Source organism: Budorcas taxicolor, chromosome 11, assembly GCF_023091745.1.
Source record: "Budorcas taxicolor isolate Tak-1 chromosome 11, Takin1.1, whole genome shotgun sequence".
In the NCBI taxonomy this organism is placed as follows: Eukaryota; Metazoa; Chordata; class Mammalia; order Artiodactyla; family Bovidae; genus Budorcas; species Budorcas taxicolor.
The window spans coordinates 48,214,052-48,228,688 of record NC_068920.1 but is presented as its reverse complement, the minus strand read 5'-3'; the positions used below and the strand labels follow the sequence as shown (position 1 = coordinate 48,228,688).

General features: G+C 40.7%; 1 protein-coding gene across 1 annotated transcript in view; it reads left to right on the top strand.

Moving 5' to 3' along the window:
• The window catches only part of CMTR1 (cap methyltransferase 1), a 53,248-nt gene that overhangs the window by 27,736 nt on the left and 10,875 nt on the right, over nucleotides 1-14,637 (top strand). Inside the window, exons 11-13 of the mRNA XM_052648384.1 lie at nucleotides 676-772; nucleotides 1,087-1,219; nucleotides 1,867-2,046. Coding sequence (XP_052504344.1) covers nucleotides 676-772; nucleotides 1,087-1,219; nucleotides 1,867-2,046 — 410 coding nt within the window. The remainder of the gene's footprint in view (nucleotides 1-675; nucleotides 773-1,086; nucleotides 1,220-1,866; nucleotides 2,047-14,637) is intronic.

Sequence of the window (14,637 nt, the reverse complement as noted above, 5' to 3'; positions counted from 1 at the left end):
TTGCTGGGATCTCACAGGGAGGGAGACCACTCCAAGAACAGCAACATACATTCTTCATACAAACAGCCTGCCCAGAGACTCTGCCAGCTGGAGGAAGAGGCTCCATGGTCCTGGGACAGGAGGGAGGGTTTTGTGAGTAAATCTGTGGTCAGCAGAGAAAGAAAGATTCTTGTGACTCTCAGAGTCAGGCAGACTTTCTCCTGTCACCAGACTGGGGCCTGTTCAGTGCAGCCCAGGACTGAGGGAGCCCACACAGATTTAGCCACACGTGCTCCCTGGGTCTCACTGGACTCACCAGGGCATTCAGTTTCCTGTCTTGTAGTTGGCTTGAGACCAGCGTATTTTGCCTCTGTTCTGCCGTGTCCTTCCCTTGGATTCCAGCATGAGTTTTTAAATTTTCTGGACCATCTCCTTGGAGGAGCAGATCCCCAGGAGCGATAGAGCAGGAAAACAGCACTGGCTCAGTAGGCAGGCCTGGGTCCCAGGTGCTGTCTTTACCACAGGGAGCCATACAGCCACGCCGGAGAATCTAAACACCAGACTGTATCTGTGTCGGTCAGTTGGTGGAGATCAGTGGAAACACCTGTAGAGATCTCAGGGAAGATGCGGTGGGAGCACTCTCTTCAGTCCTCATCACTTCTCTTTTCTGCTCTGTTCCTTGTGCTCTCGTTGCAGGGTTTCTCAGTGGAGGGACAGGAGAACCTGCAGGAGATCCTCAGCAAACAGCTGCTGCTGTGTCAGTTCCTCATGGCGCTGTCTGTTGTCCGGACAGGTGACACTTCTCTGCCGTCTCCCCACCCAGGACCCACCAGAGGCCCTGTTGTACAAGAACATGTATTGGGGTTGGCTTGAAAGTTAACTCATGGTCTGCTTGTATGAGATGACACATGGCGGAATGAGGGATTTAGGGGGGAAGGTGCTATGGAATCCCCAAAATCCCCTCTACAACTTTTTCCCTTCTGTGGCCTGTGACTTTTAATGGGCCCAGGTATCTGGGCCCTGACTTTGTCATAGTCCCTGAGATGACCCAACCCATCTCCTGGAGTGGAAGCTGCTGACTATCGTTGGTGTTTTCCCTTAACCTAGGAGGCCACTTCATCTGTAAAACCTTCGACCTCTTCACACCATTCAGCGTGGGGCTCATCTACCTGCTGTACTGCTGCTTTGAACGAGTCTGTCTCTTTAAGCCAATTACCAGCCGTCCTGCCAACTCAGAGAGGTGAGGCTTTCCTCTCCCTTTGAATCAGACTAGTTGGCTAAATGTCAGAACAAGAAAACCTGGTGCATCTCTGGCATGAGCACTCGAGCTGCATTAAAAAACCCTGATTTAAAAAAAGTGATTAGAGCCAAGAGGATTTGGATTTTCTTGTTCAGCCTCTGCCTCCTCCACCAACCTTGTTCACCACACTTTTGTGGGTGATCCTTGGCTTGGCCTAGGAGGGTGAAGGAGACCAAGGAAGGGTTACCTGAAGGACAATTGGGCCACTAACCAGAGTCCCTGTTTGCATCCCAGATGGGACACAGTGCCCATGCATCTTGTGAGAGAAGATGCAGCCAATCCGAATTGCTAGGTGGCTTGTTCAAAACACAGATTTCTGGGCCCCATCCCTGGAGAGTCTGATTGCCCTTAACTTAGCAGACTTCCCCAGCTGATGGTGATTCAGCCAGCCTGGCACAGGGTAATTGGAAACCACTGCCATAGAGAGTAGAAACACAGCCCAACATGAGAAGGGTTTGAGGTGAACTTTGCAGCACTCTGTTCTCGGTGCGTAGACAGGGGTTTTGTGACTCAGCAGGTGGTTCGGGGAGGAGGAATTACGCTGGGGAAGCCCTTGCTCAGTGGAGTGACAGGGTCTCTCCTCTCAGGTATGTGGTGTGCAAGGGCCTGAAGGTGGGCATAGATGAAGTGCGGGATTACCTCTTCTCAGTCAACATTAAACTCAACCAGCTGCGGAACACTGATTCTGATGTCAACCTTGTGGTCCCCTTGGAGGTGATCAAGGGAGACCATGAATTTACTGACTACATGATACGGTCCAACGAGGGGTAAGCAGACCAATGTGTTTTTTCCTTCGTTTCTTTTTGTTGTTGTTGTTTGCTTGCATCCCTAGGGTATCAGGAAAGCCCTAGGGATGAAGAGAATGAAGGACTGAATGACTGGCTCTTGGTATCACTTTGTCCGTTTTGAAAAACTGGTAGCTAAGATTGGTCTGCTCGCTCCAGGGCTCCCTAGGACTTTGAGTACCTTGAGGACTTTCATCCTGTTCCCATGCCTTATCACAGGGTGGCTGGTGGGAGCCTGGCTGGCACAGCCCTGCCCGTGGGAGCCTGAGTATGATAGTGAAGCTAGAGGGCAGACTTGTTTTGCATCCTTGGAGGAAGGAATAATCTCCCTTTAATTGCTTCCATTTGTAGAAGACCATCATAGTTTGCTGTCCCATGAAGTCCCTTAGTTGGAAGCAAGAGATGGCTGGAAAGCAAGTATATAACATGCTTTTGGAAGTTTCTGGTATCAAAACTTTTGCCAGACCATGAGTTACTCAAATAGGCCATCTGAATGCTGGTTTTGTTTTTGTTTTAACCTTCATTAATTGTTTTCCCCCTCCTTGTTAGTAGTGATAATTTAAAGTTGTGAGAGTTGGCTCGGTTTTCTAAGTGGGCAAACCTCATTGAACAGTTTTCTGAGGAAGCTTGGAGAGCTGTATAGTAGCAATGAATCAATAGAAGTGCTTGCTTAGGGGGCCAAACATGTACTGGAAAGGTCATTTGTAAGTGGAATCCCAAGTCTCCCAGAGAAAGTTGAATGTATGGGTGGCCCTAGGGGAACATAGGAGGAGAGGAAGTCTTTATCCATCTTCTCTCAGTATTTTAATTTTCCATTCTGTGGTACTGCTACATAAGCTCTCTCATCTTGATGTAAGAATCGGCACCAAGGCGGAGCCCGTACTAAGTTTCAGCGTGCTGTAGATGAGGAAGCAGGCCCGGGACTGGAAATCAGCAAAGCCAAAGCTATGTCACATTTCTGGACTTCTTTTTGTTGAGCCATGCTGCAGTTTCATATGGGTGTGTGTGGATGCATGGCAAAACTGGTCTTCTCAAAGCTCCCAGTTGCAGAGTGTTTAAGCAGCCTGGTAAATTGATTTGTGTCTGGTATATTGGGAATATTTTTCCCCAATCTGTGGTTTGCCTATTCATTGTCTTAATGATGTCTTTTGATAAGCAGAAGTTAAAAAATTTTTGAGTCCGTTTTTAAATTGTAAAATACACATAACAAAATTTATCATTTTAACCTTTCTTAAAATGTGAAATTTAGTGGCCTTAAATATATTCACACTGTTCTGCAACCATACCACAATGCATTTCCAAAGCTTTTTAATCATCCAAAGCAGAAACTCAATACCTGTGAGATAACAACTCCTATTCCCCTTATCCCCAGCCATTGGTACCCTGTTATTTTCTCTCTGAATTTGCTTATTGCATGTGCCTCATATAAGTGCATTCATACAGTATTTGTTCTTTTGCCTCTGGCTGTTTCGCTTAGCATAATGCTTTTAAGATTCATCATGTTGTAGTATGTGTCAGGATTTCATTCCTTTTTTAGGGCTAAGTAATAATCCATTTTATGTGCATACTACATTTTGTTTATCCATTCAGCTGTTGATGGACATTTGGATTTTCCTCACATTTTAGCTATGGAGAGTAACGCTGCTGTGAATGTTGGTGTGAAAAGTAACTGTGTCCCTCCTTTCACTTCATCCAGGTATACATCTGGAAGTGGGATTGCTGCACTACTTTACATTCCGACCAGCAGTGCATCAGGGTTCCAATTTCTCCACATCTTCACCAACACTTGTTATTTTTTGATTTTTTTTTTCCCCATAATAGCCATTCTAGTAGGTCTGAACTGGCTCTCATTGCAGTTTTGGTTTGCATTTCCCTAATGACTAATATGTTGAATATGTTTTCATATGCAAATTGGCTATTTGTATATCTTATTTGAAGAAATATATTCAAGTCCTTTGCCCATTTTTTAAAAAATTTTATTTTTCATTGAAGTATAATTGACTTACAGTATCATATTAGTTTTTGGTATACAGCATAATGATTTGATTTTTTAAAAATTATTTTTTTTTGGCTGTGCTGGGTCTTCATTGCTACACATGGGCTTTCCTCTAATTGCAGCAAGCAGAGGCTAATTGGGGTGCTAGGCCTCTAGTTGCGGTGGCTTCGCTAGTTGTGGAGCACAGGCTCTAGGACTCTCAGGCAGCAGTTGTGGCCCACAGGCTTAGTTGCCCCAAGGCATGTGGAATCTTCCCAGGCCAGGGATTGAGCCCTTGTGCCCTGCATTGGCAGTTGGATTCTTAACCACTGGACTACCAGAAAGTCCGATTTGATATTTTTATACATTAGAAAATGTTCACCAAAGTCTGATTACCATCTGTCACCATAAAAAGTTATTAAGATATTATTAACTATATTCCCTGTACTATACATTACATCCTGGTGACTGACTTATTTTATAACTTGAGGTCTGTACCTCTTAATCTCTCATTTCACTCATACTCCCCATTCCTCTTCCTCTGGCAAACCACCAGTTAGTTCTCTGTATTCAAGAATCTGTTTCTTTTGTTAATGTTTGTTCATTTGTTTTGTTTTTAGATTCCACATATAAGTGAAGTTGTATAGTATTTATCTTTCTCTGACTTACTTTACTTAGCATAATACTGTCTAGGTCCATTCACGTTGTTGTAAATGGCAAGATTTCATTTCTTTTTTATAGCTCAGTAATATTCCTTTGTGTATATATACCATATCTTCTTTAATTATCTATTGATGGACACTTAGATTGCTTCCATATATTGGCTATTGTAAATAATACTGAAGTGAACACTGGGATGCGTATATCTTATTTTTGTCAGAAGAATAGCCAGAAATGGAATTGCTAGGTCATATGGTAATTCTGGCTTCCCTGGTATACTGCTCAGCTGGTAAAGAATCCGCCTGCAATGCGGGAGACCCCGTTTGACTCCTGAATTAGGAAGATCCCCTGGAGAAGGGATAGGCTGGTCACCCACCCCAGCATTCTTTGGCTTCCCTCGTGGCTCAAACTGTAAAGAATCCACCTGCAATGCGGGAGACCTGGATTCAGTCCCTGGGTGGGAAAGATCCCCTGGAGGAGGGCCTGGCAACCCACTCCAGGATTCTTGCCTGGAGAATCCCCATGGACAGAGGAGCCTGGTGGGCTATAGTCCATAGGATTGCAAAGTCAGACATGATGACTGAAGTGACTAAGTACAACACAGCACATGGTAGTTCTGCTTTTAATTTTTTGAGGACCCTTCATACTGCTATCCATGGTAGCTGTACCAGTTTGCATCCCTACCAACACTGCATGAGAGTTCCTTTTTCTCCATATCCTTGCCAACAGTTATTTGTTGTCTTTTCGAGATGGCTGGATGGCATTACCCACTTGATAGACATGAGTCTGAGTGAACTCCGGGAGTTGGTGATGGACAGGGAGGCCTGGCGTGCTGCGATTCATGGGGTCGCAAAGAGTTGGACATGACTGAGTGACTGAACTGAACTGATTCTGACAGGGGGAGGTGATATTGTGGTTTTGATTTGCATTTTCCTGATTAGATTAGTGATGTTGAACATCTTTTCATGTGTTTATTGACCATCTGTATGTCTCCCACAGAAAAATATTTAAATCCTCTGCCTATTCTTTAATCAGTTTTTAAAATTATAGTTTAATCAAGCGTTTTTTAAGTTGAAATATAGTTGATTTACAATGTTGTGTTAGTTTCTAGTGTACAGCAAAGTGATTGCTTTATGTATGTATATATATTATTTTTCAGATTCTTTTCCATTGTTACAAGGTATTGAATATACTTTCCTGTGCTCTACAGTAGGACCTTATTCCTTATCTGTTTTATATGTAGTAGTTTGTATTTGGTAATCCCAAACTCCTAGTTTATCACTCTCTGCCTCTTCCCCCTTGGGTAACCATGTTTGTTTTCAGTGACTGTGAGTCACTGTCTATTAGTCTATTTTGTAAGTAAGTACTTGTGCATCTTTTTTTTTAGTTTCCACATCACAGTAATATTGTGGGATATTTGTCTTCGTCCGACTTCCTTCACTTAGTATGATAATCTCTAGGTCCATTCATGTTGTTGCAAATGGCATTATTCATTCTTCTTTAAAGTTGTCTACAGAGAATCACTTGGTGTGGGAAGCCTCTCCCTTCCACGTGGTTTATTTTAATAATTAAAAATGTATTTAGTTCTGGCTCTGCTTGATCTTTGTTGTTGTGTGGGCTCTTCTTGTTGCGGGGAGGGGGCTACTCTTCACCGGGTGTGTGGGCTTCTTACTGCGGTGGCTGCTCTTGTTGCAGAGCACAGGGCTCTGGGGCGTGCCGGCTTCCATAGCTGCACAGGCTCCAGAGCACGGGCTCCGGAGCTGGGCGCGTGGGCTTTGTTGCTCCACAGAATTTGGGTTCTTCCTGGACCAGGGGTTGAATCCAAACCTCCTGCATTGGTAGGCAGATGCTTTACTACTGAGCCACTGGGAAGCCCTATTGCACTCTTTCTTATGACTGATATTCCAGTGTGTGTGTGTGGGTGTGTATGCACACACCACATCTTCGTTTATCTGGGCATTTTTTTAATGTTGAGTTGTGTGAGTTCTTTTTATGTTTTGTATTGTAACCCCTTATCAGATACATTGTTTGCAACTATCTCCCTCCCCTTCAGTCGGCTGCCTTTTTGTTTTGTTGGTAGTCTCCTTTGCTGTGCAAAAGCTTTTTAGCTTTTGCTCTAGTACCATCTGTTTAGTTTTTTGTTTCCCTTCTCTAAGGAAATATGTCCCCCCAAAATTGCTGAGACTGGTATCAAAGAGCATACTACCTGGCTTTTCTTCTAGAAGTTTTATGGTTTCAAGTATTACTTATATTTAAGTCTTAAATCCATTTTGGGTTTATTTTTGTATAAGGAGTGAGAAAGTAGGCCAGTGTGATTCTTTCACATGTAGCTCTCCAGTTTTCCCAACACCATTTATTGAAGAAGCTGTCTTTCCCCCAGTCTATATTCTTGCCTCCTTGGTCATAGCTTAATTGCCCATATTTCCTAGTTTGAAATTAGGGAGCATGACACTCCCAGCTTGGTTCTTCTTCTGAAGATTATTTTGGCTATTTGAGGTCTTTTATGGTTTCACACAGATTTTAGAATTATTTGTTCTAGTTCTGTAAAAAATGCCATTGGTATTTTGATAGGGTTTGCATTGACTGTAGATTGCCTTAGGTGGTGTGGTCATTTTCTTCCGGTATCTTCACTATATCTTTCCATTTGTTTTTGTTATCTTCAGTCTCTTGAATGAATCAGTGTCTTATAGTTTTATGAGTACAGGTCTTTTACCTCTTGGTTTACCTCTTAAGTTAGATTTATTTGTAGGTATTTTATCTTTTTGATGCAATTGTAAATGGTATTGTTTTCTTAATTTCTTTTTCTGATAGTTTGTTGTTAGTGTATAGAAATGCAACAGATTTCAATTTATTAATTTTGCTCTTTTTTTTGGCCGCACCTCATGGCATCTTAGTTCCCCAACCATATGTCCCCAGGAGGAGTCCCAGTGGCCTCCTGTCTCTCAGGGAGGCTCTCTAATTTAAAGATCGGCAGGTGGGTCTCACCCAGACTCCTCTCAAATCACCATCTGAGTGCTGGGACTTGGGGTGTGTGAGGGTTTGCAGGTGCCCTTAATAGTCTGTTTCCTGCAGCCCTGCAGCTCTCTTGCACAGAGTCCCTGGTCGGGGAGTCCCATCCAGGGCTCGGATGCCTCAGTCCTTGGGGAGAACCCCTGCAGTCGTGGTCCTTTTTCCATTTGTGAGTTACCCACACAGGGCTTTGGGTGTTGTCTACACCTCATCTCTGCCCCTCATACCCATCTCATTGTGATTTCTTCTTTATATCTGGAAAATCTTTTCTGCTGGTTTTCACGAGGTACTCATAGATAGATGGTCTGATCAGTTTAGTTCAGTCGCTTAGTCGTGTCCGACTCTTTGCGACCCCATGGACTGCAGCACACCAGGGCTCCCTGTCCATCACCAACTCACGGAGTTTACTCAAACTCATGCCCATTGAGTGGGTGATGCCATCCAACCATCTCATCCTCTGTCGTCCCCTTTTCCTCCCGCCTTCAATCTTTCCCAGCATCAGCGTCTTTTCAAATGAGTCAGCTCTCCACATCAGGTGGCCAACGTATTGGAGTTTTAGCTTCAACATCAGTCCTTCCAATGAATACTCAGGACTGATCTCCTTTAGGATGGACTGGTTGGATCTCCTTGCAATCCAAGGGACTCTCAAGAGTCTTCTCCAACACCACAGTTCAAAAGCATCAATTCTTCAGTGCTCAGCTTTCTCTATAGTCCAACTCTCACATCCATACATGACTACTGGAAAAACCATAGCTTTGATGAGACGGACCATTGTTGGCAAAGTAATGTCTCTGCTTTTTAATATGCTATCTAGGTTGATCATAACTTTCCTTCCAAGGAGTAAGCGTCCTTTAATTTCATGGCTGCAGTCACCATCTGCAGTGATTTTGGAGCCCAAAAAAATAGTCTGACACTGTTTCCCATCTATTTTCCATGAAGTGATGGGACCGGATGCCATGATCTTTGTTTTCTGAATGTTGAGCTTGAAGTCAGCTTTTTCACTCTCTTCTTTCACTTTCATCAAGAGGCTCTTTAGTTCTTCACTTTCTGCCATAAGGGTGGTGTCATCTGTATATCCGAGGTTATTGATATTTCTCCCGGCAATCTTGATTCTAGCTTGTGCTTCATCCAGCACAGCATTTCTCATGATGTACTCTGCATATAAGTTAAATAAGCAGGGTGACAATATACAGCCTTGACGTACTCCTTTCCCAATTTGGAACCAGTCTGTTCCATGTCCAGTTCTAACTATTGCTTCCTGACCTGCATACAGATTTCTCAAGAGGTAGGTCAGTTGGTCTGGTATTCCCATTTTGTTCAGAATTTTCCAGTTTATTGTGATCCACACAGTCAAAGGCTTTGGCATAGTCAATAAAGCAGAAATAGATGTTTTCCTGGAACTCTCTTGCTTTTTTGATGATCCAGCGGATGTTGGCAATTTGATCTCTGGTTCCTCTGCCTTTTCTAAAACCAGCTTGAACATCTGGAAATTCATGGTTCACGTATTGCTGAAGGCTGGCTTGGAGAATTTTGACCATTACTTTACTAGTGTGTGAGATGACTGCAGTTGTGCAGTAGTTTGAGCATTCTTTGGCATTGCTCTTCTTTGAGATTGGAATGAAAACTGACCTTTTCCAGTCCTGTGGCCACTGCTGAGTTTTCCAAATTTGCTGGCATATTGAGTGCAGCACTTTCACAGCATCATCTTTTACGATTTGAAACAGCTCAACTGGAATTCCATCACCTCCACCAGCTTTGTTTGTAGTGATGCTTCCTAAGGTCCACTTGACTTCACATTCCAAGATGTCTGGCTCTAGGTGAGCCATCACACCATCGTGATTATCTGGGTCATGACGATCTTTTTTGTACAGTTCTGTGTATTCTTGCCACCTCTTCTTAATATCTTCTGCTTCTGTTAGGTCCATACCATTTCTGTCCCTTTATTGAGCCCATCTTTGCATGAAATGTTCCCTTGGTATCTCTGATTTTCTTGAAGATCAAGAAAGTCTTGCCCATTCGATTGTTTTTCTCTATTTCTTTGCATTGATCACTGAGGAAGTCTTTCTTATCTCTCCTTGCTATTGTGTGGAACTCTGCATTCAAATGGGTATCTTTCCTTTTCTCTTTTGCTTTTTGCTTCTCTTCTTTTGACAGCTATTTGTAAGGCCTCCTCAGACAGCCATTTTGCTTTTTTGCATTTCTTTTCCATGGTGATGGTCTTGATCCCTGTCTCCTGTACAATGTCACGAACCTCCATCCATAGTTCATCAGGCACTCTATCAGATCTAGTCCCTTAAATCTATTTCTCACTTCCACTGTATAATCATAAGGGATTTGATTTAGGTCATACCTGAATGGTCTAGTAGTTTTCCCTACTTTCTTCAATTTAAGTCTGAATTTGGCAATAAGGAGTTCATGATCTGAGCCACAGTCAGCTCCTGGTCTTGTTTTTGCTGACTGTGTATAGAGCTTCTCCGTCTTTGGATGCAAAGAATATAATCCGTCTGATTTCGGTGTTGACCATCTGGTGATGTCGATGTGTAGAGTCTTCTCTTGTGTTGTTGGAAGAGGATGTTTGCTATGACCAGTGCGTTCTCTTGGCAAAACTCTATGAGCCTTTGCCCTGCTTCATTCTGTATTCCAAGGCCAAATTTGCCTGTTACTCCAGGTGTTTCTTGACTTCCTACTTTTGCATTCCAGATCTTGTAGATCTTCATAGAACCATTCAATTTCAGTTTCTTCAGCATTACTGGTTGGGGCATAGGCTTGGACATCCGTGTTATTGAATGGTTTGCCTTGGAAATGAACAGAGATCATTCTTTCACTTTTGAGATTGAATCCAAGTACTGCATTTCGGACTCTTTTGTTGACCATGATGGCCACTCCATTTCTTCTAAGGGATTCCTGCCCACAGTAGCAGATATAATGGTCATCTGAGTTAAATTCACCCATTCCAGTCTATTTTAGTCGCTGATTCCTAAAATGTTGACGTTCACTCTTGCCATCTCCTGTTTGACCACTTCTGTGCTGTAATTTTGGTGTCCCATGTGAAGAGGTGAGCTCCGGGTTTTACTGTGCCATCTTGACAGACCTCCCTTTGCCCACTGTTAAATTGATTTGCTTGATTTTTGTTGTTTAGTTATAGAAATTCTTAATACATTCTGGGTATTAATCTCTTAATCAGATGTATGATTCAAAAATATTTTCTTGTATTCTGTGGGGTTTTGATTTTGTTTTTTACTGTACTGATTATGCCGTTTGCACAGAAGTTTTATATTTTGATATAGTCCAGTTTATCTGTTTTTTCTTTTATTGCCTGTGCTTCTGGTGTCATTCAAGAAATCCATCGCTAAATCCAGTGTCGTGAAGCTTTTCTCCGTGTTTTCTTTTGAGAGAAAGAAAAGTTTTAGAGTTTTATTTCTTATGTTTAGGTCTTTGATCCATTTTGAATTGATTTTTGTAGGTAACGTGAAGTAAGTGTCTAACTGTATTCTTTTGCATGTGGATATTGAGTTTTCCCAACATTAGTTGTTGAAGACTATCTATATGCATTCCCCATGGAATGATCTTGGCACTCTTTTTGCAAATCATTTGATCATACATGTGAGGGTTTATTTCCGAGCTCTCTATTCTGTTCCATTGGTCTTGATGCCAGTACCATACTTTTTACTGTAGTGTTGTAGTAAGTTTTTTTGAACTGAGGATATATGAGGCCCCCAGCTTTGTTCTTCATTTGCAGTATTGTTTTGGCTATTTGGGGTCCCCTGAGTTTCCATATGATTTTTAGGATGAGTTTTTCTATTTCTGCAAAAACTGCCCCTGGGATTTTGGTAGAGATTGCATCGAATCTGCAGATCGCTTTGGGTAGTGTTGTCCTGTTAACAACATTAAGTGTTCCAGTCCGTGAGCACAGCATGCCCTTCCATTTATTTATCCATCTTTTCATTTTCTTCAGCAGGGTTACACAGCTTTCATTGTACAAGTCTTTCACTTCTTGATTTAATTTATTCCTCAGTATTTTACTTTTTGATGCTATTGTAGATGGAGTAGTTAACTTCATTTTCAGATTGTTTGTTGTTAGTGTGTAGAAATGTGACTGATTATTGTAACATTTTTTTGTGGAATCTTCAGAGTTTTTTGCATAACAGATGTCATCTGCAAACTGAGATAATTTTACTTATTCCTTTTCAATTTGATTGCCAAGAAGTTTTAAATTTTGATGTTGAAATCCAATTTATCAATTTTTTATTTTTGTTGGTGATTCTTGTTGTCTAAAAAGCTTTCACTGTACTAAAGTAATGAAAATATTCTGACTAGAATATCAGTCAGAAGTTTCACCTTGAAGTTTTATTTAGGTTCTTTAGTCTTTCAGCAGTTTTATAGTTTTCAGTATAATGATGTTACACATCTTTTGTTAAATTTATTTGTAAGAATTTTATGGGTATGTAAATGGTGTTTTAAAATTTTTATTTTCTAATTGTTCATTACTAGTATATGGAAATACAGTTGAGTTTTGTATATTGATTACATATTTTGTGTGAATGCTTCATTTACTTATTAGTTCTAGTAGCTTGGTAGATTCCTTAAGATTTTTTATATATATAACCATATCTTCTGCAAGTAAATAATTTTTTGCTTTCCTTTCCAATTTGAATGTCTTTTAATGTCCATTGACAGATGAATAGATAAATATATATATTCCTTTATATATATATACACCTAAAGGAATTAAAAAAGGATCAATAAAGGGAAATTTATAGCATTTAAATATATATATTTGTTGTTGTTCAGTCGCTCAGTCATGTCTGATTCTGTGACCCCGTGGACTGCAGCATGCCAGGCTTTCTTGTCCTTCATTATCTCCCAGAGTTTGCTCAAACTATGTCCACTGAGTTTGGATGCCATCCAACCATCTCACCAAAATTCTAAAGATTACACATTTATAGATTAATACCCCTCATGAGCCTATACAGAAAAATCCTCCCTTGGTGGCTCAGTGGTAAAGAATCCACCTGCCAGTGGTGGAGACATGGGTTTGATCCCTGATCCAGGAAGAGCCCACAAGCCATGGAGCAACCGAGGAGGTGCACCCCCAGTCTAGAGCCTGTGCGCTAGAGCCCGGGAGCCACAACTGGAGGGCAGCCCCTGCTCTCCGGAGCTAGACAGAAGCCTGCACAGCAGCAGAGACCCGCACAGCCAAAAACGTAAAGGAAACTGTTTAAAAATTAGTAAATCACATCTGGCAATGTGTAAGAGTAATGCTCATGATCAACTGGAGTTTATCTAAAAATGCAAGATTTGTGTACCTTTTGAAAACCATTTTTTGTACTTCACTGTATTAAAGGAATAAAGAGGAAAAATAATATAATAATTTTGATAGATCCAGAAAGAATATTCAACAAAATTAAACATCTACTCATGATTAAAAACTCGCAAACTAGTCATAGTGATAAACTAGCCATGGGGATAGACTAGTCATAGTGATAAACTAGCCGTGGGAATAAACTAGTCATAGTGATAAACTAGCCTTGGGGATAAACTTTGTCAGTGTGTCATGTGTCCTTTTTCCTCTGACTGCTTTCAAGATTTTCCCTTTATATTTTGTCAATTAATCTATGACACAGGAGGCAAGAATATACATTGGAGAAAAAACAGTCTCTGTGTCTTTGTGTCTCTATGACAGTGATGCTGGAAAAACTGGTGAGCTACATGTAAAAGAATGAAATTAAAACATTTTCTCACGCCATATACCAAAATAAACTCAAAGTGGATTAAAGACCTACATTTAAGACCATAAACCATAAATCTAGAAGAAAACAAGGGCAGAATACTCTGACATAAAGAGTAGAGATTTTAGAGTGGAGGGATCAGGCCCTAAGGCAAAGAAAGCAAAAATAGAGAAATGAGACCTAATTAAAGTTAAAAACTTTTGCACAGCAAAGGAAACCAACCAAATGAAAAGACAGCCTATTGAATGGGAGGAAATATTTGCAAATGTTAAGACTGATAAAGGGTTAATATGCAAAATATATAAATAATTCATATAATTCAATATCAATTGAAAAACATCCCAATTAAAAATGGGCAGAAGACTCGAATAGACATTTTTCCAAGGAAGACATATAGATGGCCAACAGGTATATGAAAAAATGCTCAACATCACTAATAATCAGAATGCAAATTAAATGTGATCACCTTGCACCTGTCAGAATGGCCGTCATCAAAGTCTACAGATAACAAATGTTGATGAGGAAGTGGAGAAAAGGAAACCCTAGTACACTGTTGATGGGTCCACACAAACTGAAATATCACAGTCATTAAAAAAAAAGAATGAAATTCTGCTATTTGCCACAATATGGATGGACCTCGAGCAGTGGATCTTAGTGAAATCAGTCAGACAGATAAGTTATCATTTATATGTGGAATCAAAAAAATAAATAATAAAACAGAAAGTGACTGATAGAGAACAAACTATTGGGTTACCAGTAGGGAGAGGGAGGATGGGAGGGGCAAGATAGGGGATTAAGAGGTACAGACTACTATGTGTAAAATATATAAGCTATAGGGATATATAGCCAGTATTTTATAATAACTTTAAATAGAGTATAATATATAAAAATTTGATTTACTATGTTGTGTACCTGCAACTAACATTGTAAATCAACTATACTTCTGTAAATCAGCTAAATAATACCATTTATCTCTAATATATTTTTCATTTCTAGAATTTTTGCTTTTGAAAAACAGTTTTTATATATCTCTGCCAGTATTTTTCCATCTTTTTAAGTATATTATACCTTTTTCACTAGATCCTTTAACATATGTTTCAGTTATTTTCAAGGTCTTGTCTGATAATTTCAACATTTGGATCATCTCTTGGTCTTGTTCTGTTGGACTGTTTTCCCTCTCTTGTCAGTGGGTCACATTTT